The 24,819-nt window shown below is 52.9% G+C and overlaps 1 protein-coding gene across 3 annotated transcripts in view; it reads right to left on the bottom strand.

The window, feature by feature from the left end:
• LTBP2 (latent transforming growth factor beta binding protein 2) overlaps positions 1-21,204 on the bottom strand; it is a 108,029-nt gene extending 86,825 nt beyond the window's left edge. The window contains exons 1-4 of one of the 3 annotated variants that reach the window (XM_057318709.1): positions 19,730-21,204; positions 13,819-13,931; positions 12,807-13,550; positions 6,279-6,349 (exon numbers count right to left, since the gene is read on the bottom strand). In XM_057318709.1, the coding sequence (XP_057174692.1) occupies positions 6,279-6,349; positions 12,807-13,550; positions 13,819-13,931; positions 19,730-19,735 (934 nt within the window). In that variant the 5' untranslated portion in view covers positions 19,736-21,204. Of the gene's footprint in view, positions 1-6,278; positions 6,350-12,806; positions 13,551-13,818; positions 13,938-19,729 lie in introns of those variants that run through there. The other 2 variants (XM_026519507.4, XM_048220085.2) reach the window with 2 other exon arrangements.
• Between the last annotated feature and the right edge of the window lie 3,615 nt (positions 21,205-24,819).

Below are 24,819 nucleotides of genomic sequence, written 5' to 3'. Positions count from 1 at the left end.
TTGTGTGGGAGATTTGGAAGATCTGCAGAGTCTTGGGGAAGCCAAACATTAAGATGTTGGGTAGAAAAGGAGATGCCAGCCAAGGAGGCGAGAAGAGGAGGCTGGGGATGGAGGAAGGAAACTACCAGGCCACCCACAAGATCCTGCACCCACTCAGTCCTTTACCAAACAAGGACCATGTAGGCACTCCCCTGTTATCAATAGGACACAGCAGCAGCTGGCTTCAGGATCCTCCGAAGAACATCTCTTAAATACTTCTTTGAGCAAAGAGCCTTGGGGCATGTGCCTGCTCACGAGGAAAATCTCAGGTACCCATTCTTGGTGAGGAGAGAGATGATGGTCTCTTGCTACAACTGTACCCTTCACGTTAGTTGGGTCTCCACTGAGGTCATGTAATGATCCCCCTTAGCCACCTCTCACCTTGCTCTCCTCCACTCCCTGCCAACTACTGACTCTCATAGGATGATTCTTCCAGAGAGAAGCCACACAGACGCTCCAGACTCTGGCTCCTGGCAGTTCCTAACCAGTCGGTGAAGATCCCACCCCCCGCCATGACCCTTTTCCCTAACGTTTGCTCAGCATTTACCATTATGAGGCCCTGGGCTAACTTCTTTACATGTGTCGCTTCTCCTCATTCTTATAACTACTATGGGTGCTATTCTTATCCTCATTTGGCATATGGAGAAACCGAGGCTGAAAGCAGTCAAGCAGCTTGCCTGAGGTCACCATACTACTAAGTGATGGAGGAAGGGTTTGAACCCAAGGAATCTGGTTCCAAAGTTGGGGCTCTTGTCCACCTGGCCATAGTTTTGCCCGATGGGATGGAGTCATTACAGAGATGGGATGGGTGGGGCCACATTAGGGCTACATTAGGGGGAATGGATTTCTCATCGCACTGAGCTGTGGACCAGAACAAAAGCCACCATGCCTGTGGAGGCTCTGGACCCAGAAGGCAGGGGCAGATGCCAAGGCCCACTCCAGGAGCTCCTGAGTCTTCTGGAAGGGCTGAGAGAAGTGAGGCAGCAGAAGGGGACTTGTCGGCATAGTCCTGGGATAGGCCTTGTATTACTCAGTACATGCTTACTAAGCCTCTCCTTTGTGTCCAATGAGCACCTGCCACTGCTCTGTGCCGAGGGCTGTGTGACACAGTCCCTTCTCTCAGCATCAAGGCCAAACACGTGTGGAGCACAGAGAACATGCTGGGCCTTGAACTAAACATTTAACTTGAGTTATCTCATTTGTCTCTTACAACTCTGTGAGGTGGAGACTAACCCTAGGCACATTTTACAGGTGAGGAAACTGAGGCACGGAGAGCGTAAGCATCTTGCCCATGGCCACATAGCTAAGTGGTGGAGCTTGCATTTAAACCCAAGTAGTCAGCACAACCTCCTGGATTTGGATTAAAATGACAGCTCTCTACACAGACGTGCCCATTTATCAGGAGCACGAGCCCTGTACCCCAGAGCCAGGCTACCTGCATTCACATCCAGCGTCTGCTGGTTCCTGGATGCAGGACTTGGGCAAATAGCTAACCTCACTTGTAAATGGGGAGAAAGATCGAATTTAGTTTATAGGATTGTGAGGATCAAAAATTAACAATATCAAGTACTTTGAATAGTACCTGACCCACGGTAATAGCTACAGTGTTATTGTTAATCCCCCAAAACAACACTATCATATAGATGGTTATACCCGTTTTATGGGTGAGGCTCTATGGTAGAAGGGGGCCAGTCACTTGCCTGAAGACACAGAGCTGGGATTCAGATCCACAATTCCTTGGATTTGGCACCCAAATCCCAAGCACAGGCTCCTAACCTTGAGCCTTCTTGCTTGGCGGTGCTGCAGGTGGAGTAACCCCCCTACCCCCTTCCTCAACAGCTGTGGGACTCCCTCTGCCCTGCCCAGAATAGCTTCTGTGCATCTAGGCTGAGATAAAAGGAGAACTCAAAGAATTCTTCAAATCTTCCCCAGTGTGAGCTTTCAGAAGCCCCCCATCTTGTTTGTGTGTTGGGGTGGCGATGGGGGTGAGCCAGTCTGGGAAGGCTGGACGGTCTCCCAAAAGCCCTAACTATAAACAGGATCCAGTCAGCCCACACTCGACAGTGCTTCCCCTCAGGAAGGACTTCAGGCAGGCCCCCGGCAGCTGCCTCCACAAATACATAAACACAGAAATCTTGTGGCAGAGCTGGCAGAGCCGCAGAAGGGGAGGCAGATACCAAGACCGGAGCAAGAGATGAGAGCCCAGCTTCTGACCTTGCCAGGGTGGACTGAGGAGCTGGGGTTCCAACAGTGGTCATTGGCAGATGCAGTGGCTCCCAGAGGTCCAGAGACCGGACGGGGGTGAAGGGAGGGGCCTGCCAGGCAGATGGATTAGTAAGTCACAGCCCCCGAGGATTCTGTGAGAGGAGGCAAGAGGGGGCCGAGGGGTGGCCCAGGGGGCAAGGGCCATCCCTCCCTGTATACGAGTAGCGGGTCGGACCCACAGATTTCTGGCAGAGACCAGGGGACAGACTGAGTCTCCACACGGTTCTGGGACTAGACTTCATTCTTGGCCATGGGGGTAGGTCACACACCCCTCCTTGTCAGCCCCCCTCTCCTGCTGGCCAAGGAGGCACCCCACATGTGTGAAAGTGCTAGAAAAGAGTCCTGAACATTCCGCAGCCTTGGCACTCTTGGCTCCAGCCAGGAGGGCAGCTGTGGGGAGGGGAGAGGAAGATGCTAACCACGGGGGGAAACAGGAGAGCCAGCTGACAGGGTGTGGAGCCAAGAGCCCCACATTCTACGGAGCCAACACCCCACCGCCCACGTGGTTCTCGTTAGGCTCGTTAGTAGCAAAATAGCAACAAGCAAACAGCACAAGGCCCAGCTAATTAGCACACAGCCCTTCGGTGGGCAAGCCAACTTCCAGTGGGAAAGGCTAATGCCCACTGGCAACTGCTCCAGGAGAGGTGCCAGCCTGCGTGCCAGGGTCAGGGGGGATGACCGGGGGAACAGCAGGGCCAGAGGACCGGGAGAGAAATAGGGGGCTGAGGGCTCCCAGGCTGGAGTGGGATTTGGCAGCATGCTAGAGCCTCCCCCAGCTGGGGCACAAGGGTAGACACACACACACACACACACACACACACACACACACACACACACACACGTTGTTTCTGACAATCTGCAGACTCACCCAACCTTGAGTTTCCGGTGTCAAAACTCCAGTTTGGCAGAGACTAACACGGGAAAATCATGAACAAGTTAGGAAACTGACACCTTCCAGGGCTGGAGGGCCAGAGCGAGGCCCAGGCCCAGAACCCTCAGGCAGCTGGTGAGAAGCCCACCCCCTCTGAAGCCACCCTGCTCTAGCTTCAGCTCAAATCTCAGCAACCCTCTCTGCCAAGCTCACTAGAACATACCAACCTTCCACCCCATCTCCAACCCCAAATCCCTCCCCAGTCCTCCAGAGTGCCCCAAGGCTCTGCTACTCAAAGTGTGGTCCCTGTACCACCACCACCACCAGCACCAGCAGTCCCTGGGAGCTTGTTAGAAACTCAGACTCTCCAGCCCAGCCCCAGACCTGCTGAATCAGAATCTGCACTTTTTTATTTTTTATTTTTCTTAAGATTTTTTTTTTTTTATTTGTCAGAGAGAGCGAGAGCATGCGCACACATAAGCAGGGGGAGCGGCAGAGTGAGAGGGAGAAGCAGGCTCCCCCTTGAGCAAAGAGCCTAGTGCGGGACTCGATCCCAGGACTCTCGGATCATGACCTGAACTGAAGGCAGACACTTAACCGACTGAGCCCGCAGGAGTCCCAGAATCTGCCCTTTAAATAAGATCCCAGAGGATTCATGGGAACAACCAGATTTGAGTTAGGGCCCCCAAGGCAGATCTTCCTATGACTGATCAAACTCTGCTCAGTGGTCTTCAGCCCCGGCTAGAATTGCCTGGGGAGCTTTAAAAATACACCAGTGCCCGGGCTTCAGTGCCCAACCTCAGAGCTTCTGCTGAGCACGAAACCCTGGCTACCCACGTCCCTGGCTTCTCTGCCTAGGGGAGCTGCTGATGCTGAGTCTGATCCTCCTCCAATGAGTCTGTGACCTCAGCAAGCCACCCGAGGTGCACTGTCTTCATCTTTATAATTATGAAGGACAAGTGTCTTTCCCCCATCTCTGCTACCAGCCAGAGAGGGCCTGTCCTCTGAGAGCCCCACTAATCCAGGCTCCCTGAAAAGGAAAGGAATTTTCAGGGGAAAGATCTGCTTTGCTGTTTGTCTTTGAGTTGGGGGTTTTGTTTTCTCTACCTGGGGGCCCTTAGAGAAACCCAAGATTCTGCCTGAGCTTCCCTGTCAGGCTGGGAGAGGGTCAGGGCCATGGGGTGTGAAGCAGAACCAAGAGCTGGGGGAGCCAGCATCTCCATCTCCACAGAAACAGAAGCAGCCCCATCGTGTCCCCATCCCATCCCCATCTCGGGAGGCCTCAGAATCAGAGCTGAGGGCATCCATTGGGGCTGGGAACACTGCAAGTTTTTGTCGTAGACCATTAGCTGTGAAACCCTCACACTGAACAGGGCCTGGGGCTTGTCGCTAGGCAGGAAGGGGCTCTGGTGAGACTGAGCCTTTGTAGCCAGGCTTAGGGCCTGGCAGAAGGTAGTGGCAGGGAGCCACCCCATTAGCCATCAGGGAAATTCAAATCAAATCAAATCAAAACCACCTTGAGATACCACCTTACGCCAGTTAGAATGGCAAAAATGGACAAGGCAGGAAACAACAAATGTTGGAGAGGATGTGGAGAAAGGGGATCCCTCCTACATTGTTGGTGGGAATGCAAGTTGGTACAGCCACTCTGGAAAACAATGTGGAGGTCCCTTAAAAAGTTAAAAATTGAGCTACCCTACGATCCAGCCATTGCACTACTGGGTGTTTACCCCAAAGATACAGATGTAGTGAAGAGAAGGGCCATATGCACCCCAATGTTCATAGCAGCAATGTCCACAATAGCTAAATTGTGGAAGGAGCCGAGATGCCCTTCAACAGATGACTGGATTAAGAAGATGTGGTCCATATATACAATGGAATATTACTCAGCCATCAGAAAGAACGATTACACAACATTTGCAGCAACATGGACGGGACTGGAGGAGATTATGCTAAGTGAAATAAGTCAAGCAGAGAAAGACAATTATCATATGGTTTCACTCATTTATGGAACATAAGAAATAGGAAGATCGGTAGAAGGAAGGGAAGAATGAAGGGGGGTAAACAGAAGGGGGAATGAACCTATGGACTCTGGGAAACAAACTGAGGGCTTCAGAGGGGAGGGGGGTGGGGGATTGGGATAGGCCGGTGATGGGTATTAAGGAGGGCACATATTGCATGGTGCACTGGGTGTTATATGCAAATAATGAATCATGGAACATTGCATCAAAAACTGGGAATGTACTGTATGGTGACTAATATAACAAAATAAAAATTTTAAAAAAAGAAAGAAAGAAAGAAAAAAGAAAAGGGACACTGCAGTCAGGTTACCTGAGTTCAAATCCTGCCATTTCCAGGCCACGTGACCGTGAACAAGTGACCTGCCTGTGCCTCAGTTTCCTTTTTTGCCCAATGGATAGTGGTACTCCCTGTCCTGTGGGCCTTGTAAAGTGTACCTGGCACAAAATGAGAGCCGCGTAGGCATCGGCTCTTGTTGGCACTGCCTCTATGGGGTGAGTGGAGGCTTGGGCATGGAGGCCCTGGCTCTTCCAGCCTCCCTCCTTGCTTTCCACATAATTAAGATGACGACTCTCTCTTTTCTCTCATCGGGGCCAGCCAGGAGGAAGGAAGACTGCTCCAGACACGGGGCTGGAGCCTCATCTGACAGCCTCATGCTGGCAGGAGGCCTGACAGAGGCCAGGACCGGCAGGGCCAGCGGCCAGGGCAGAGGGGGATTCCCAGAGTATGCAAGGTGAATGGTGCCCTCAGAACTGTGTGATGCAGAGGCTCTGGGGCCAGTCATGTGCTGCAGATCACAGGGGTGTGTGGGCGTCCAAGGGCCCCATGGACAGGGGGAGTGGGCCACCAACACAGTGGGGCAGCAAGAGGGGAATGCAGGAAGCTTTGAACACACAAGTGGGGAATTTTATCTGAGAGTTGTTTTCAGCTGGAGGCCTTTTTAAAACCTCCTTTCCACAGCCCACTGCCTCCATTCTGGAAAGGCAGACTGGGAAGAGACCCTTGCTCCAGGTCCTGGAGTCTCTGGGCCTGGCCAACCTTGAGGGAGAGAGGGGGAGAGGGTAGACAGGGCGGGGGCACTCACGTTTGATGCAGTGGTTGGTGCTGTTTGCTGTCGTCCATCCTGGGCAGCACTGTCCCCCGCAGACATTCCTCCTGTGGGGTCAGCAAAACTGGGTCAGCACAAGGGTGCTCAGAGAGGTACTATTCCCAGAGCCCCTTGGATGGTCCCACCCTCTACGGGCAGGGCCCGGGGGAAACCTGCCAGGCTGCCTAGACTATCCTTCTCTAGGGAGGCCATGTGGCCCAGGGGCAAGAAGTTTGCGACCCCGCAGATCTGACATTGAGTCCTGACTGTCATTCTCTGCGTGATCTCGGGCAACTTCACTCCCAGGTCATAGTACCCACCTAACTGGGTTGTTGTCATGATTAAAGAGAGAGAGAGAGAGCACGCGAGACCGGGAATACCTAACACAAAGAAGGCACTTCCTGGGACAATGAATGACAGTGATCATGCAGATGATGAAAAAAGCAAGTTCGGAGAGGTTCAGTGACCTACCGAGGCTCAACAATGCGTAAGTGCCGAAGCCGGATTCAAACCCGAGTTGGCCTGCCTCTAAGTCATGCTCCAACCCTACACCGCCTCTCACCAACGAATAAACACAGTGGTCCTTTGCCCCACAAACGCCGCTTATCTAAGGGCAGCTGGAAAACACACCTAGAACACCCTTCAGGACATACATATGCATCACCTGCCAACAAATGCTCAGGGGAGGAGCCTTGGCCCTCAGGCAGGCTGGTGCGTGGTGCGGGGGGAGACAGAGGGACCTGGGGTTACAGAATTTCTATTTAAGAGGGGCTTGAGGTGATGAGCTGGTAGGAAGATGAAACTGGGGCCTTGGGTTAAGCTGCCTCTGCATAGTGAGCACACTTTTTATTTGGGCAGGCGAATGGAACTTACTTAATGCGGGACAGTCCTTCCCCAGCTACTCCTTGGTGCCAGCACTGAGGGTCCCTACAGGAGACACTGGTCTGTAGTAACTGCTGGGGTACTCACCCAACTCAGCCAAGCTTTGCTTTCAGGTGTGTGGTGAAGCCCCTGTAGCACCAGCATCTTTCACCAGCCCCGACTCTCCATCTAGAGACCCAAATGCCTGGACCTGGGTGACTTCTCTAGAAGGGATCCCCCCAGAGAAGGCTTCTGAGGGCCTGGGCCTGGCCCTGGCTTTGCGGACCCCATTATTACCATCAGAATTTGTCTACTGAGCACTCATTGAAACAGGGTGAGTGGGGCAGCAGAGAACGAGCTGGAGAATCAGGGTGAAGAGGAGGGGGCCATTCCTGTGACCTCTGTGGACAGAAGAGTGAGCATCTGGTCTCGTTTACGAGTTTACTTGACATTTGAGTGGACCCCAAAGTTTGTGTGGTTTTTGGAGCCTTACAAAACATTCAAAATAAATTCCTGCAGCCTGGAAAAGCTGAAGCCCATTTCTAGCCCTGTGGCCCAAAGTTATGGGGAGCTGCCTCCCAGGGAGCTCCCAGAATGTCCTCCCAGCCAAAAGCTGGGCCATCCTGGCCACCCCGAAGCCTCTCTGGACCGCTGCCTTCCGTGGCTTCCTGGCTCTATGAAAGCCCAAGTCACTGGGTTCTGAGGAAGGGGTTGGTCCTTATACCCGGGCTTTCTGAGTGTGCGCACTGGAAGAAGGGGTGGGTATATTACCCACGCATTTGTAAGTCACTACCCCTTGTGGTGGTGACAAGTCCTCTTAGAGGCCTAGGAGGTCTTCACAAGGAAACAGACTGCATGCCCTGGGAGTTTTCTAAGAACTAGGGTCTGTTAGTGCCCAGAAAGCACAGGCTGAGGGGCCCACTTGGCTGGGAGGTCATGGCATGGAGCCCAGCCCAAGGAGGCCCCATGAGCCAGCTGTCACCCCAGATGCCCTCAGGACAGCTTTGTAGCTGACTATGGGAGGCAGCAGCTGGCCCTGCCCTGCCTGCCAGCGGTAGAGCCCTCAGGGCCTTTAGGAACACAGTGAGGCCTGGTCAGAATCAAAGGCTGCCAGGCAGGGGCGGCCAGGCTAGGGCTGGAAGGGCACTCAAGAGGGATTCAGGTGCCCAAAGGGGGACTCTGAGAGTTCTTTCAAGGCCAATATTAGAATCTTGGGCAGAGGCCCAGGGAGGTGGGAGATGACCATTCAGCTGGGAGAAGAGCATTCGGCAGGCTCTGGCTAGCTAGAGAGAGCAAGTAAGTCTGACTGGCTGGGGCATATCTGACTCAATGGTTCTGACTCCTTGGAAGGTAACACCATGAGATCATATGAGCCCTACCTTCCAGGTGACACCTCTCAACAAACATCAACTCAGGATCCAACATCATTGTCCAACCCTTGGGGACACATCTGGCTAACAGCCTAGAACACCTGCTGGTCCACGTAGGACCAATACGATTGTACTGGTCCTTTGTTAAAAACCTCCCCTGACTCTCTGTTGGCCTCTGTGAAACTGGCCAGGCCCCCACCTGCCTGTGCGGTCTAACTGCCCCCATCACCTACCTGTCCCCGTGCCCATGCCCTTCCACAACCAAGGCTATGATCCTCCAAGGCTATAAAATTTGTTGTCCCACAAAGGCACCACATTGGGCCACATTTTGATGCCTTTCTTAAACTGCTCTTTGCCTAGAATGCCTTCCCCCTCTTTGCTGATTGAAGTCCTTTGCATACTCCGAGACTTCCAGATCAAATGTTACCTCCTTTGTGTAAACCTCCCCTGATAGAGCCTCTGCCTTCCCCATTCCCCATCCACTGCAATCATTTAGTCCTGATTGTCTCAGGTTACTGGTTGTACGTGTCCCCATCTTGATTATCTTGAGAATTCTCTTATTCCTCTTTGTGTCTAACACAACGCCTGACACGTGGCATACATTTAATACTTCTTTGTTTCACTTAATCCCCTGTTTCCCAAATAATGGATGGGCCACACCCAGGTTAAGCAAGGGGGTTTTAGGTTTCCACAACCATAGCATTCATGTGAGTCGCATGGTGAAAAAGTGATCCCCCTTTCAGTGATCTTTCTAGCCTGATTAGATCAGTGAAAAAAATCTGTCTGAGGTTGGGTTCCCGTGCCAGGTCCTTCCCCCAACACATGCTAGTCTCCCTTTTCAATAGGAAGGACACACCACGCGGTTGAGCTTCCTAAGATAGGGTGTCTGACTAGAATTTGAGAACATTTTCATTTCAATTTTCTTACAATTACCCTCTTTTTATGATTAGTGGTATTATTTTCAACTATGATAGTAATACAAAGTATCCTTGAAAAATGAATTTGTGTAGAAAAATGAGTCAAGCACAGTTTGTAACAGCAAAACAAAATGTAAGTCATCTAAATGTTCAAAACCAGGAGGGTGGATAAACTGTGGTATATTCAGACAGCGGCATAATATACCACAGTTAAAATGAATAAACATGGGCTGATTATATTAACATGGCTAAACTCAAAAATCTAATGAGGAGGGGAGAAAGCAAGTTGTAGGAGGATAATACAGTATGGTATCACTTATCTGAGTTTAAAATATGCAAAACAATATTGTGTATTTTATGGAGGATTGCATCTGTAGTAATCGTGTAAAAACATACATTGGAATCATGAGTAAATTCAGGGTAGTGGCTAACTCTGGGGAGAAAGAGACAAGTTTATGGAGGGAATTTCAACTAAAAAAATCAAAAGCAAAATATGCCAAAATATTAAGGCTTGAAAAATCTGGATCGTTATATTATTTCCAATACTTTTTAAAATATGTTTGTACAAAACCTCATAATATAAAATACTTAAAAATAGATGAAATACAAAATCCTGCTATTTTTACAGTGTATAAATTTAAAGAAAAATAATAGACCAAGAGGGAAAAGATCAAGGAAAATATTATGAAAGTATTAGGCTGTGAGGCTAGTTCAAGAAACACTGAATATTGTGAAACAATGGCTTAAAAAGTCCCCTATAGACCATAAATTCCATTAGTGCAGGATCTGTGTCTGCTGTGGTTACAACGTACTGCACACACTAGCACTGTGCCTGGCACATGCTTAATAAATCTTTGTTGTGTGCGATAAATCCCCACTACATGCAAGTTCTGTGAGGACACCAGCTGTGTTGGTCTCTACTGTATCTCCATGGTCCAGCACAGTGCCTGGCATACAATAGGCTTTTCAAGTAGTCGTGGAATGAATGAATGGCCCATGGTAGTAATGCAGTTCCAAGCTTCACCAGCAGGTGGCACTTGCTCCTTGGCCCTGAGAAGCCCACTAGGCAGTTGCCAGAGAGGTCAGCCTGGCCAGAAGCCATTAGCCAGAATGAGACTGCGTAGAGAAAGCAGATGGACAAGACTGCTACTCAGCTCACTTGGAGTGGTTGGGTGGACTGCCAGAGGAGCCCACTCTTAAAGCTGCAGGAAAGAATCTGCAGGAGGAGCCAAACCCAGCATGTGATTCGATGTGTGCACCTGTGTATGACAGGTGCCTAGGGGTGGCACCCAGCCCGTGTCCTTACATACCTGTGCACATATACCAGCTTTATTGTGGTGACAATCTGCTTTGCACATCCCCACCTCATTTCATAACTTCTAATAGTGCACCCTTCCTCTCCCAACCTCCACTATTCTACCTTCGCCCAACTTGCACCTAAATGCCTACGCTATAAGCTCCTCCATGAACTGGCCCAACCTATTCCTCCAGCCTCACTCTGATGGCTTCCCTACACCAGGGTGCCATCCTGCCCCCAGGCCAGTGCCAACAGTGAGAAGCCCTCATCCTTTGGCAGTGTTACACCTCTGGGCCCCACTCCTGCCTCCTCCCCTCTTGCGTCCCCTCAGACAGCCCATTGAGCTCAGGGACCCCAGCTCCTCTGAGCTCCTCAGCCATAATTGTCCCATTCCTTTATGCTTAATGGGAAGCTTCCGTTACTAGTAAGCACATTCGTTGTTACATATCTGTCCATCTCTCCAACTCCATTTTAAGTAAATGAGTTGCTCTCTTGGCAGGAACAATAACTTTGTCTCTGAGCCCCCATCCCCTGTCCCAGGCTCTGCACACTTGCTCGTAGGAAGCATGTATTCACTTGCACACGTCAGGAAAGGAAAAAACTGAAACAAAACCGGTGCTCCATTAACACTTGTTGACTGATCCTGTGTGTAAGCAACCTGGCAGTGCATGGGTCTACTTTCTGCCTGCTTTAAGCTGGGCCTTACTGGGGAAGCAGGGAGTTCATCCACTCATTCAACAGATACTTAACGAATATCAACTGTATGCAGGCACCGTTCTAGGCACTAGTAACATAGCAATGAACAAAACAAAGCATCTGTTTTTGTAGAATTGACGTTGGTATGGGCTGGGAGACCAGGCCATAAACGCAGGAACAGGTAAAGCACGTGGAAAGGGAGAGAGGGTGGGGCAGGAGTAGTCAGAGCAGACCTGTCTCAGCAGAGATCTGAACGAAGGGAGGCAATCCTGAGGAAATAGGAAGAGTTCAGCAGCCAAGGAAAACCTGGAGCGGAAGGCCACCAGGCACACAGTCCTCCAGGGTAGAACCGAGGGTACAAGTGTCCTTGCTGAGTACTGGGACTAAAATCAACTGGTAAATGGGGTCCAGGCCATAAAGGGCCGCGAGAGACCTTCCCAGTCTCTCTGATCCAGCCCTCCTCCAGCCCCGCCTTGCCCGGGGCTCCCTTTGCCCCCATTCTGGAGACACGTGGCATACCCAGACAAGGCCAAGTGCCCCTCTGCCATGAGGAAACCCCGACTGGGGATGGGGTTGCCTCCGAGCCTCCCGACGCTGCGAGGGCGCCCCCAGCGGGCAGCAGGGGTGCCCCGGGAGAGGGGAAAAAAGCAAATCGCCGGGTGGGGGGAGAGGGTCCCGCAGATTGAGAGTCGCGCTGACACCTAGCTGCACAGGCGCACACACAGACGCACTCTCCCACGTACCCACTGTGCCAGAGCTAGAGCGCGAGCGGGCTTCCGGCCCAAAGTGCCCTCGAGCCCATTCCCCCTCCCACGTTCAGCCACGCGTGGGCCCAGCCCGACCTGCGTCCCAACTCGTACACTTGTAGCCAAGTTCAGGATTCGCTGCCAGCCCCCTTCCCGGAGATGCGTCTGCCTTGGCACGCTGGAGCCCCGACGTCCTCCACCTTCCTGCGCTCTGAGCCCGCTCAACCGCTCTGGGGCCTCAGGCGACTGGACCTCCCACCCCGTTGCCCCCTCGGGGCTCCCTCTCGGATCCCTGCAGCCCTGGGGGAGTCTGCGGGAACCGGTTAGTGGAGGGCAGGCGAAAGCATGGACGCCTTGGGAAAGGATTTAACGTCAGGTCTCGGCGAGCTGGTACGAAAGGGTGAAAATGGTGTTTCTTTGCCCTCAACTCTACGAAAGTGGGTCGGATCTCCGAGCCTCAGCTTGGGGACCCCGGTGCTTTTCCTTGCAGTCCTGAGGCCGCCTTGCTCCCGGAGAAACCAAGGGCACGAGCCCGGGGCCCTCTCCTCTCGCCTGCGCATCCCTCCACTAGTTAGCACATGGAGACCCGCCCTCGTTCCCTCCCCCCCGACCCCCAGGCTTTCCTCGGCAGTGCTCACCCCGTAAGCCGCCCTCGCGGTGGGGTTGGGGGCGCAGCCCCGGGCCGCTGGAGGGTTCCGAGGCGCGGGAGAGCCGGTGCGGCCCGGGCCCTGGCTGCGGGCTGCTGCTGGCCCGAGGGACTGCTTCTCCAGGTCTGCGCAGGTGGCTGGGCTCGCCGCGGCTGCTGCGCGCGGGGCGGCCTCCTGGCCAGCGAGCCGGCAGGCCTCCGGGGGCTCCCCCAGCCGGGCTGGGCCCGCTCCGTGGGCGGCAAGCCCGGGACTGGCGCGTCCTGCTCTCGGAATAGACTGTACACCTTGGCTGCAGACGCTGCGGGGTGACTGCCCCCGGGGCGCCGCAGCCGATTCGCGTCCCTGCCAGCCAGCTCGTATCTTCCCACTGGGTCCCTCTGAGCATGGCCCATGCCCACGAAGAGAGCCAGGGCGAGGGCCAGGAGGCCCCCGCAGGGGTTCTGCAGGGCGCGCCTGGGGCAGCGGTGGGTGGTCGGGGGCCTCATGGCTCCGGGGGCGACTGCAGAGCGGTGAGAGGGGGGGAACTGCCCCGGGGGCTTGCGGCGGCCTCGCTCCGTTCCCCGGACGGTGGCCCGCTTCTCCCGGTCTAGAGGCTCCAAGCCAGCCTTCTCGGGGCGAGGGCTGGGCGACGTGAGCGGTCCCCGGGCTGCGCGCCCCGAGCCTGGCGTCCGCTCGTCTCCAGCCAGGCGCGCACCGCCGCGGCACCTTCGCGCCTTCTGCCGTCTCTGCAGCCTTCTGAAGGGGAGACGGACGCTTTTATTTTTGGAAACCTCCCCCTGTTTTTTCGTCTCTTTTATCTACACCATGCCCCCTCCTCTGAGGGACAGCTCAGCCCCCTCATTACGGGAGAGGGAGAGAGGAATTCCAGCAACACCCACTTTGGCACCGGGAAGCGAGCGGGCGGCGAAGGGGGGTTAACCCGTGAGGAGCTGGGGGCAGCGCAGGGCTGACCCGACGGCTGGCAGGGGAGACGACGCCTGCCGGGACAGGGGCACCTGGTCACCTTTCTCTCGTCCTGGGCAAGCTCGAACTGCTGACCTGTCCCGGATGGAGCTCCTCGCCCTGTCCTCTGGAACAAACTCTCGGTGGCAGGACCAAGGCTGCGGCCTCGAAGGTCTGAAAGGAGGCCAGGAGAGGTATTAAGCTCGGCGTGACAGAGCCGGGCCCTCAGGGACCGGCGCCCGGCCCCTTCGCTTCCCGCCCCGGCCACTGGGGGCGCCCGCTCCGGGGTCGGCTAGCGCGGGGCCGCGCGGGGCCGCCTGGGGCGCTCGCCTCCCCCTCGCCGCCGCAGGATGCGTGAGCGCTGGAAGGTCGCCGGGGGGGGGGGGCGCCCTCTAGTGGAGCTGGCTGCGTCCTGGGCCACCATGCCGCCCATGCTCCCAGATCTTCAACCTTTTCCTGTTGCGTCAGGGTCCAGGCGAGGCCTGAGGCGGCGACGGCGCATCTTAGGAGAGATACCATCTTTTTAACAGAGGTGTAGACGTAGAGGATCTTGAATAAGGTCACACCAGGAAACAGCGCGTGTCCAAAAAGGGGATGAAATCCTGGCCTCCTGCTTCGGGCTCAGAAGCCCATTCTCTGGACTCCCTCGGGAATGTGCCAGAGGAGGGGTAGGAGGGATTCGACGAGTCTCTGGCTGACCTGGTGTGTGCTCGCTCACACCTTGAGGTGGTAGCCAGGGGGCGGGGTGCAAGAATGCTGACTGCCACCCCTCTGACTACCTCCAACAATGAGCTCATCATTCGCACCATGGCCCCCTGCCCTCAAGCCTGAAGACCTGGCCAGCGTGCTGGCCCCGGTGCTTTCCTGCAGCCTACTGTTCCCTAGAAAGGAAGAGTGACAGGGCAGGCAGGAGGGCACCAGTGAATAATGTCCCACGCTACCAAAGGATGGGCACTGCTAATACCTAGTGTCGGACTCTGGCCACTGCTCCTGACTGTCCATCAAAGCCCTGAATGGCTGCGTCCCCCTCTCTGATCTGTCTCACATCTTGCAGCCTCCTTTCTGCTCCTTGAACAAGACACATTAATGCCCGCTGCCCTCTCCGTGGAACACTTCTCTTCAAGATGTTTCACAGAATTAGCTCTTCATTGCTTCCCCTCTCCTGGAGTGGCCATCCCTGAGCCTCCAATCTACAGCAGCCCTCCCACCGGTACCACCTCACCCTGCTTTACCTTCATTGCTTAGTCTAATGCCCAGTTGGAAGTATCTTTTTTATTTGTTTACCTGTGTAACTGACTTACTGAATGGGCTGAACTTGGAGAGGGTCTCTGAGGACAGAGCTACATTTTTGTCCCCTCACTGCCTTCAACCATGGTATGGTGAATTTCCCTTCTCCACCTTTAATGACATCTCCAGCAGAGTCCTTGGCTTGACTATCCCCACCACCTACAAGAACAGTCTCGTTTCTGTAATTAAGACCAATTTTTAGGCACTAAAAAGTCTGGTCCTGTCCAAATCAAAACCTCATCCAGTTTGACCATTCTTGCATCCAATTTAATACTCCTCCCCTCCCCCCATGGGCCTATCCTCTGGCTCAAGACCCTGTGGTAGGGAGAGTAAGGCATGGACTGTGTTCGTTTTGTTTTTGAAGATTTACTTGTTTATTTGAGAGAGAGAGAGAGAGAGAGAGAGAGCAGGGGGAGGGGCCGAGGGAGAGGGAGAGAATCTCCAGCAGACTATCCGCTGAGTGCAGAGCCCGACACGGGGCTCGATCTCACGATCCTGAGATCATGACTTGAGCCAAAATCAAGAGGTGGACACTTAACCAAATGAGCCACCCAAGTGCCCCTTGCATGGTCTGTTTTTCTAACCTTCCCTTTCTGCTGTGGCTCCCCCGTGTCAGGGTTGGGGGAGAGATATTACAGGATTAGTGGCAAAATCCTGTGACAGGTGCCTTTGGCTGGCAGGTGCCAGTGCTCTTTCTTTCATGGGCACATCTGTGGGCTCTTGGGAGTCTCCCCGCAGGACCCCACCCTGCACTGCTGTAGCAAAGCACGTTCTGGCCAGCCCCTTGCAGACTCCTGCATTCCCTGCCTCTTGTGGGACTTGTCTGTCCGTGCCGGCACACCACTGGTGACTTGGCTGCTCCTCAGTTGGCCATAGAAGCCACTCCGGCCAGGATCCACAGTCAGAGGCCTCCAGACAGGAAGTGCACACAAGTCTCTTCATTTATGCCCATCCTCAATTCCAAAAGACACATGTTGGGTTCTCCCCAGAACTTCCTTGCTGTGCCTTGGGGCACGGGGGGTGCTTGCAACTTCCAGCAACTCAGCATCCATGGAGGGAGAGTTAAGGGGAGTCATGCTAGTCTCCTCTTCTTGGAAGCCCCCAAGCTCTGTGACTGGTTCTTTTGGCGCTTGGTTTGCGCTGAGGAGTGCCCTCAGGGGAGATCTCCCCTTTGCCTACTAATGCAACAGTTCCCTACCTCGACAACTTTCTTCAGTCCCTTTCATGTATAGACTGGAATCCAGGGATGTGGCGCAAGTGTTGTTGAACCAGTTCTGCCTTTTGGACGGTGTCTAGTACTTCTCTTTGGAATGTGAGAATATTTAGTCCTTATTGTTCTAGTCTTTGCGGCCTCAGCAGAAATTCAAAGATCACAGAAGAATCCTGTTCAACAACCTATAAAATCATGTCTGGCTTCCCAAGCCACAGTGATAGCTCAAAGGAATAGATATCCTGTCTGCCTGGCTCACCACTTTTTCCCCAGAACCTAGAACAGTGCTTGACTCCAACAGACAACCAAGAAATACGTGTTCAGTGGTTGGCTAAGTAAATGAATGACGGAATGATTCCATCCAGTAAAAAGGGCCCACATTTAGACCCACTTTAAGAGAGAAAAACTGAGTTTCTGGCAGTAGTTACTGGTCCCAGTGCATGTGTTTGCTGCCTCCAAGGCTGGTCCTAAGGATCTCCTTGAATCTTGCGCCTTGTGTTTTGAGATGAATGCCATCTGAATTTCCAGAATGTTCAGTTCTCTCCCTGAGACACGGCACCTTCCCAGCTTTGAGAAAGTCTCAGCTCCACACCTACCCCTAGCCCTGTTATCCACCCCACTCTTTAGGTCGGGATGGGGGGGCCCTCCTCTTCCCACTACCTGCCCTGCTCCTTCAGGAGCTCTCCTCTTCATCCCTCAACGCTCACCTCAGAGCCCCATGAGCCTCCCAAGGCCAGAAACCTTGGCGTCATCTTTGTCCCTGAGCTATTTTTTCCTCCCATGTGTCCAAGTCATTATTACTGCTCCGTCTCCTCCGTCTGCACTTCTGGAAGTCTGCCGCCCATTCAGCCTCTCACCACTGGCCTGGGCCAAAACCCTCATGCAGACACACTTCCCTCACCACTAGCCGCCCCGCCCACTCCTCTGTGAGTACAAGTGGTCCTTGGAAATTCCCACCCTGTTCTCCTGGGGCTGCAGCCTGGCTAATCCACTCTGAGGACTCTCCTTCTGCCCCACCCCCGTGCCATCCCCCTGTCCTGGCTCCCTCTTACCGCCCATCACTCCCTCCCCTGTAACTGTTGGGACCTGTTGATACAGCTCTTCAGAATCTCCAATCCCATAAACACTTGAGCTTTTTGTTTGTTTTTCTTTTCTAAAGCTGCCAAAATTTATGGAGCCTCCTATGGTCCAAGCACTGTGCTAAGCATGCTACATAAATTGACTCATTTAACAAAATAAAGGAGGCATTATGATTTCCACGCGTAAAAGGGGAAACCGAGGCTGGGAATAGCTACTGGCTGGTTGGTAAGTAGCAGATGCAAGACTCAAACTTCGATCATTTCTTACCCAAGCCCAAGCTTGTCAGCATGCACCATGTTGTTCCTAAGCCTGGGCTTGTGCCTCAGCAGCCTTCTTCACCGGTGGTACCTTTCCTGGCCCCTCTGCCCCTGGTACCACCTGGGTCCCGCCACTGCACATTCCCCGCCCCTTCCCTGCCTGCAGGCCCACAATCAATTCCCTGATGATATGGAGTTACCAGAACCTTTTCTCCCCCTCTACCCTTCTTGCCCAGGACAAGAAGGGGGGTGAACTGTTTCCAGCATGGCCCCTGACTCACCGTGCATCACTTCCTCACCCCTGATCCCAGCTTCCTCCCCAGTGAGGCACAGAACCCTGCTAAGCCTACTCACCCATCTGGGGGGGCTGTGGAGAGGGGGAAGGAAATCATCTCTGGAAAGTCCTTCAGAGAGAGGCAGAAGGGATTGATAAAGGATTCCTGCAGCAAAGGTTTGCTGGGACACATGCATCACACAAGGGGATGGAGAACTGCTGAACACCCAGGGCCACTTATTCGCTTTCCCATGTCTTGTTGGGATAATGCCAGCAGCCACATGGCTACCAGAACCTAAACTAAGTTGGTAAATAAAGACCAAAACGAGGAGTGAATTTCTGTTTCCTTTGCTGAGACTCAGACTTCCAACAGAATTCCAGGGATTTTTCTTCCTTGGAAGTGACTGGACCTCCAGCCCCAAATTCCTCTCCCCAGGAGAGCTTGTTCCCCCGCTCAGCACAAATAACACATTTCCCGGTTAATCAGTGGGCAGAACAGCTGAAGGAAGGCTGCTTGGGCCCCTGGCCATCCAGATTGGAGCAGCTCGTGGGCTCCGATGTCCTTGCACAGACACTGGGCAGCTGAGACCTCGGCACGGCGCAGCCTCAGCCTCCGTTTTGGAAGGTGGGGGCTGAATGAAGAGTCTCCAGCTCACTCCTGCAGGGCCCACGGGGGCTGCCAAGACCCTTCCACCTCAGACACCATGGCCTGGCATCCCCGCAGAGCTCACCGTCCCCCCGCCTCGGTCTGCCAATGCTGTCTTCTCCAGGTGGCCATGCATGCTTTTGTCTTCTGTGAACTGAGCTCAGCTCTCAGCTATTTTCTCATCTGAAAATGGAGACAAAGATGCTCTTCTTGCTACCCCCGCCTTCAGGGCAAATGAGATAACCAGTCCATCTAATCTGTGAGGGGCGGGGGGATCGATTACTGCCACTCCATCTGCCAGCTGGTATTTCTTGAGTGCTTGAAGTGCACCAGGCGTGGTGCTAAGTGTTTCCCAGACATTTTCTCATTGAATTCTCGCAGTGATTTTATGAAGCAAGTACTCCTGTTTCACCACGTAGCACATGAGGAAATGAAGGCTCAGAGAGGTAAAATGGCTTCCCCACAATCACAGAGCTAATAAGTGGCTACAGTAGAGTTCATTCCTTGGTTTGTCAGGTTCCAGGTGTGAAGACTACGCCAGCCTCCAGAGGAGCTTGCTCTGGAAACGCCCCTCTGGGTGCAGTTCTCTGGGAACTGGAAGCATTCATAGCTGTGTGTGGTGTAGTGGGGGGTGCTGATGGCCACTTGGACTGCTGTCATAGGAGAGCCCCCACCAAGCACATCCCACCCTCCTCAGGTCTGTTTACAGCTAGGGACGCATTTTGGGTCAAGGGCAGGTAAGTCATCACGGTGAGTCTCAGTGAATCTGATTCCCTCCCGTGGAGGAGAAGGAAGGAAATCAAGCTTACCCTACATCCAATTGGTTTCAATTGCTAAAGGAAGGCTCATCTTACCCCTCACCTTTTCTCTTTGGAAAAGAAAAGTGCCATAAATAGAACATCTGTATGCCCCTGTGTGGTAGGCATTGTAATTCCCATTTCACAAACCCAGAGGGGTGAAGACTCTTGCTCAAGGTCAGACAGCTAGGAGTCGAGCCAGAAGTCAACTAGAAAGTCTGGGACAGCTCCCAAGCCCATGCTGCTTTTGCTGCAGCAGCCTACCCTTGCTCCAGGATGCCCTGCAATGATGTGAAAATGCAGCTCTTCAAAACAGTAGGTTGTACTCCATTTCTCTCCATTTCCAGTCTCTGATACAAGAGTGGGCTGATTTGAAAGCTCTGTGCATTTAACTAAAGCTCAGACAATGTTTCCTACTTACCTGCATAAATTCCTCCAGGCTCTGGCTTAAGTGGAATCTTTTGGAACTCCTGGGGGATGAAATTTAGCTTCTTTCTAAGCAGAGTCTCTGAAGACCTGAGCAGGAAAACAATGTGAGCAGCCTGGAAGGCCTCCTCCTTTTAGTTCCTTTTGGTAAGACCACAGGGGTTTGGAGTGCTCCACAGGGTGGGGGGGATTTGGATGGGGAGGAATCTCATACTGTATTACCCATTCAAAATCCTCAGGGAGAAAGTCCTGTGGGCCAAAGGGCTGTGCCAACCTATCCAGGATTCTGGAATGGCTGTGCTGGAATTTGAGGACAAGGCAAGTAGCAACATCTTCCCTTGGCTGTCACGGGGGTCTCCAGCCTGTCCCCACCATTGGCTTCCTGCTGGGATGCAGTGGTCTCCCTCATACCCCAAAGGATAGGAGTTGAGGGAACAGAGAACAAAAGCTGCTGTAGGGTATTTCCCAGAATAAGCTCTTCCCAGGGAGGCCCGTAAGCAGCCTTCCATGCATTCTTCATCATCAAGACAAAGAAAGGGGGATAGCCCCTTCTGTTATCATCTCTTGACCTCCATTGTCCCCTGGATCATATGCTGAGAATGGAGACACCCAATGAGGTTCTCCCTGGTGCTTCCAATACTCTCTGTAGGACCCCAAGCTCTTGGGGACAGGCTTGGACCCTCCAACTTTTCAAGACAGGGCACAGACACCAGGCTGGGGAGTGGGAGAGGAGGCTCAGCCAGATCCCAGTGGGCCCCAGCCTGCCTGCATGACTCATTCCTTGTTTCCGTCCACTCTGGTCTGAGTGCCTTGGCCCAGGGGCCTCCAGGAGGTTGTAACACAGGCTGGCCCCTCGCCCATCAGGGCTCAGCAGACAAAAATTAAAGATCTCACTGCTCAGGAACTCACACAGACAGCAGAGGCATGCTCTGTGTTCTGCCTCACCAGACCAGACCTCAGGCCGGAGGAGGCTGGTGGCCAAAGGAGGAAGGAAAGGCGTCTCCTGCTCCTCCCCCTCCTCTTTACCCCTCACATCCAGTCATGAAGCCCTGGCCACTGCCACGCTCTTCTCACTCCTCAGGTCATCGCCTGAAGGTGGGGGTGCCACTGGCACTCCTCAGCTCCACTGCTCTCCTCCCCACCTCTGCCTGAAGATAACCGTGCAGGAGAAGCAGACTTGTAAACAATTCCTCAGACATTTTCTGGCAGCAGAGTTCTAATCAGGCCTCTCACCTGCTCAGCAACCCTCAATGACTCCCCATGGCCTCACAAATCAAGCCCCAAACTTCTCACTAGGCCTGGCACACAAGCTTGTCTCATATATGTCCCCTCATGTATCTGGTATTCAGCACAGTCCTACTTGCTCAGAATCCCCCCCTAGTTTCCTCTCCCATATCTCATCACCCAAATACTTTGGCTCACACCATTTCCTTCACCTGGAATATTTTTCCCACCCCTGCTTGCCCGTCCTTTAGCTCCTATCTCAAAGGCCACCGCTTCTAAGAAGAAGACTTCCCAGAACCCCCACCCGACCCCAAGTCTGGAAAGCTGGCTCCCTCTACTGAACCTCTGTAGCTCTCAGTGTACTACTCTCAGTGTAGCTATCATCTCTTGACCTCCATTGTCCCCTGGATCATATGCTGAGAATGGAGACACTAGGCCACAGCTGCCAGTCCTCAGCAGTGGGAAATACGTGGGGCTTTGGAGTTCCACTCTGTACTGTCATTTACCAGCTTTGTGTTCTGGTTAAAGTGACTTAACCTCTTTGAGACATAGAAATTATAATAGATGTCTTTCTAAGCATTGTTTCTAGATAGGGCAAGTGTATTTACCAGCCACACAACACTCCAGACACAACTGATTGGACAAGAGATAAGCGCCTGACCCAAGGGAGCCCTTTCATTGGTGGTCAGGGACCTAAGACTTCTGTGGGCTAACTTGACTTCAGACATCATTGGTTACTGGAAAAACCAGATTCTGTGTTAAACATTTGAGCTAATAGACTTTTCTTTGAAAACCAAACCCTGGGATCAAAACAGAACAGGCGAGTCCCAGTTCTTGAGAGCTTGCAGTCCAAGGAAGTTCATATAACCCTAGACATAAAGCCAGACAGGCGGTGTGACCTGTGCAGGGTCACACAACTAGTCAGAAACACAGAGAGGGCTAGGACTCAGGGCTCTGGACCTGGGTTTAGTACAGGGTGACTGGCCCCTGCTCCAGGGTCAAAGGCACGTGACCCTGAGCAGATTGCCTGAAGAAGAGCAAGGAGCCACCGTGCCCCAAACCAACCTGTGCTGGCCCAGCTTTTGCACAAAGGGCTCCTCTCTTCAAGACAGCGGTTAAAAGACAAGGTCAGAATATGGCAGGGAGCGCAGACCCTGGTTCTAGTCCCCCATGTGTTCCCCGTGTCCCCCCCGCCGGCCTGCCCCCTTCCTCTTCCAGATATCAATTTCCTCATCTCTAAAAAGAGAGGATTTTACTACATGAACTCAAATTCAATGTCAACACTAAGATTTTGATTTGAGGAGCAGACAGACAAGGGGTGGGTGTGGATCCAAGAAGTGTAGGATCCACAGAACGTGAACGCTGGAGGGGACCTCTCTGAGAGATCAGCCAGCCCACTCCTTCAATTTATAGTTGAGGAAACTGAGGCCCAAAGGGGGAGAGAGGCTTGTCCGAGGTCACATGAGTGGTTATTGGCAGCCTCAGCTCTTGAACCACGGTCTCCTGACTCCCAGACCTCTCAACTCTTTCTCTTTCAAGTCCCTCAGGAAGCTGGGAGCTATCTGGATGCCTCAGCCAGGAAAGCCCAGAGCGGCTGCGCATGTCAGCAGCAGGGCCTCAGAGCCTGGGAACATCTCTGACAGGGTAGGTGCAAGTGCCAAAGCTGCTGGTGGGGAGGGATGGGGCTGGGGGCCAGGGAGGGCGTATTGGAGATAAGCTGTCAGCATCTCTCCTCTTCCAGTTGGCAAGAAGAAACAGAGAAGGGTCCATGATGGTTGAAGGGAAACAGCCCCCCTTCTGATAGAGCCATTGCTCCATGGAGGGCTGGCGTCACCTTCTCTCTCTCCCTCTCTCCTCTCTCTCTCTCTCTCTCTCTCTCTCACACACACACACACACACACACACACACACACAATCCTCCCGTGCCTAACTCCTGGGAACTGTCGCTCCACATCCTTGGTCTCAAGATGTATATTGATATTCTCAGGGGCACTATTTGGTGGGACCTGGAGTTTCTTTCACTGCCAGAGATGTCTCCAAGAATCTGCCTACCTTTTAATGCTCAACCTGTCATGATGCCCTCGCATTCTACAAACATTTTTGAGCATCAAATATGCACCCAGGTGCTGTGCTAGGCACTGGGGATGGGTAGGACATCCTCAATGCCAGTGTCATGGTGAATGCTTCAATAGGAGAATTAACAGTCGCTTGGGTTCACTGAAGAACTACTTACCATGCAGGGTGGCGGTTGGCTAGGAAGAGTTTCTCAGAGTCTTGACTTTGACTTGAATCTTGAAGGCTAAAGGAGAGGTCGCCATGTAGGGGAGGGGAATGTGCCAAGGACAGGCCCTGCACATGCAAAGGCAGGGGTGTAAGGTGAAGTCTGGGCTATTGGGGGGAATTTCAAGTAGCTCATGTGGCTGGAGTTTCAATGGGAACAGAAGTTACAGAAGGGGAGATGAGGCTGGAGGGGTAGGCTGGGATCAATTCATGGGGGGCTTAGGTCTAGTCCGCTCCTTTATTCCGAAAGATGAACCTGCCCCACATGCAAGCCATCACCCTGGAGGGCACAGACTATTTATCTGGAATTCTGGAACTGCTGTCCTCTGGTCAATAGCAGGGAGCCATTGGTGTGGGGAGGAAGCAGTGTACTCGTAATCCCTGTCAACCCCCCAAAGCCACCCCAAGTAAACACCAATCGAAATAAAGCCCATGAGCCTGCCATGAGGGCTTAAAACAATCCTCCAGCCCTGCTTCCAACTAGTCTATTCCCCCACATGCCTCCACTTTTATAGAAATTGTGGAACTGCCAATTCAGTAGGTTTGGCCTGGCCCCGGACTCCTACTGCCATGGCCCACCAACCCTTTCCAAACCTTTCCCCAAGTACTCCCCTGAATTCCCACTCTCTCTGGACCCAGATTTTCCTGGAGACTCAGCCCCCCTAGTTAGTCTCCTGTCCCCAAGTCTCGTTCTTGCTGGGCCTCAGATTCCTCTCCAGTCCCATGAGTTCATGTTGTTGAAGTTATGTCATGCTGAAGTATCATAATATACATCTCCAAGCCCCACTCTGCAGCCTCCAGCTTAGCTTTGCCCCATAGATAGATAAGCCATATGTGCTTGACGTCAAACAGAGGGCTGGGGAGGGCCTGGTGTATTTCAGCCACCATTCATTAATCATCCCTTTGTCAGGCATTGGGGTTGCCAAGAAGAAGGTTTAGCCCCTATCCTCAAGGAACGTCCAGTGTAGTGGGAAAGGCAGCACCACATATCACGGTAAGTGCTATGATTGAGATGAGTTCAGGGTGCGATGTGAATATAAGGACAGAGACCTCCAGGCTGGGAGTATGGAACAATTGGTCAGGGAAGATCCTACCTACGATGCTGTCTGAGCAGAGTCTGGAAGGCAGGCCAGGTTTCAGCCTGGAGAAGAAGGAAAAGGATAGTGAGGAGTGGGCACAGCAGTGAATACCAGAGCCAAGTTTGCAAAAAATTAAACCACACCAGAGTCTACCCCGTTTCCTTTTTCAACGGAGTTACTGATCAGAGAAATTTTTGCCAGAAATTTGAATGGTAGTCAAATGAAATTAAAACGAGATTCAGTGTGGATAGGCTGGGGCAATGAGGAGTCTACAGTAATGTGGCTAGATAGGTGTGTTGAAATCATCATTCCCCACGTTGAGGGATAGGTGAAGATTGTGGAGATCTACAGTAGCCCATGAGCCAGGGCTGGCACCTTCACAAGACTTCTCACAATTTGGATGAAGTCAGAAAAAGCATTTTTATCAAATTTTCACATGACATAGGACTGGAGGAATAAATGATAAAAACTGGATGACAGAAGCAAGATATAAACTGATCTA

The sequence above is a fragment of the Ursus arctos genome, unplaced genomic scaffold, assembly GCF_023065955.2.
Source record: "Ursus arctos isolate Adak ecotype North America unplaced genomic scaffold, UrsArc2.0 scaffold_25, whole genome shotgun sequence".
In the NCBI taxonomy this organism is placed as follows: Eukaryota; Metazoa; Chordata; class Mammalia; order Carnivora; family Ursidae; genus Ursus; species Ursus arctos.
Note: the sequence above shows the minus strand (reverse complement) of the source record. Positions and strands in the feature narration are given on the sequence as shown.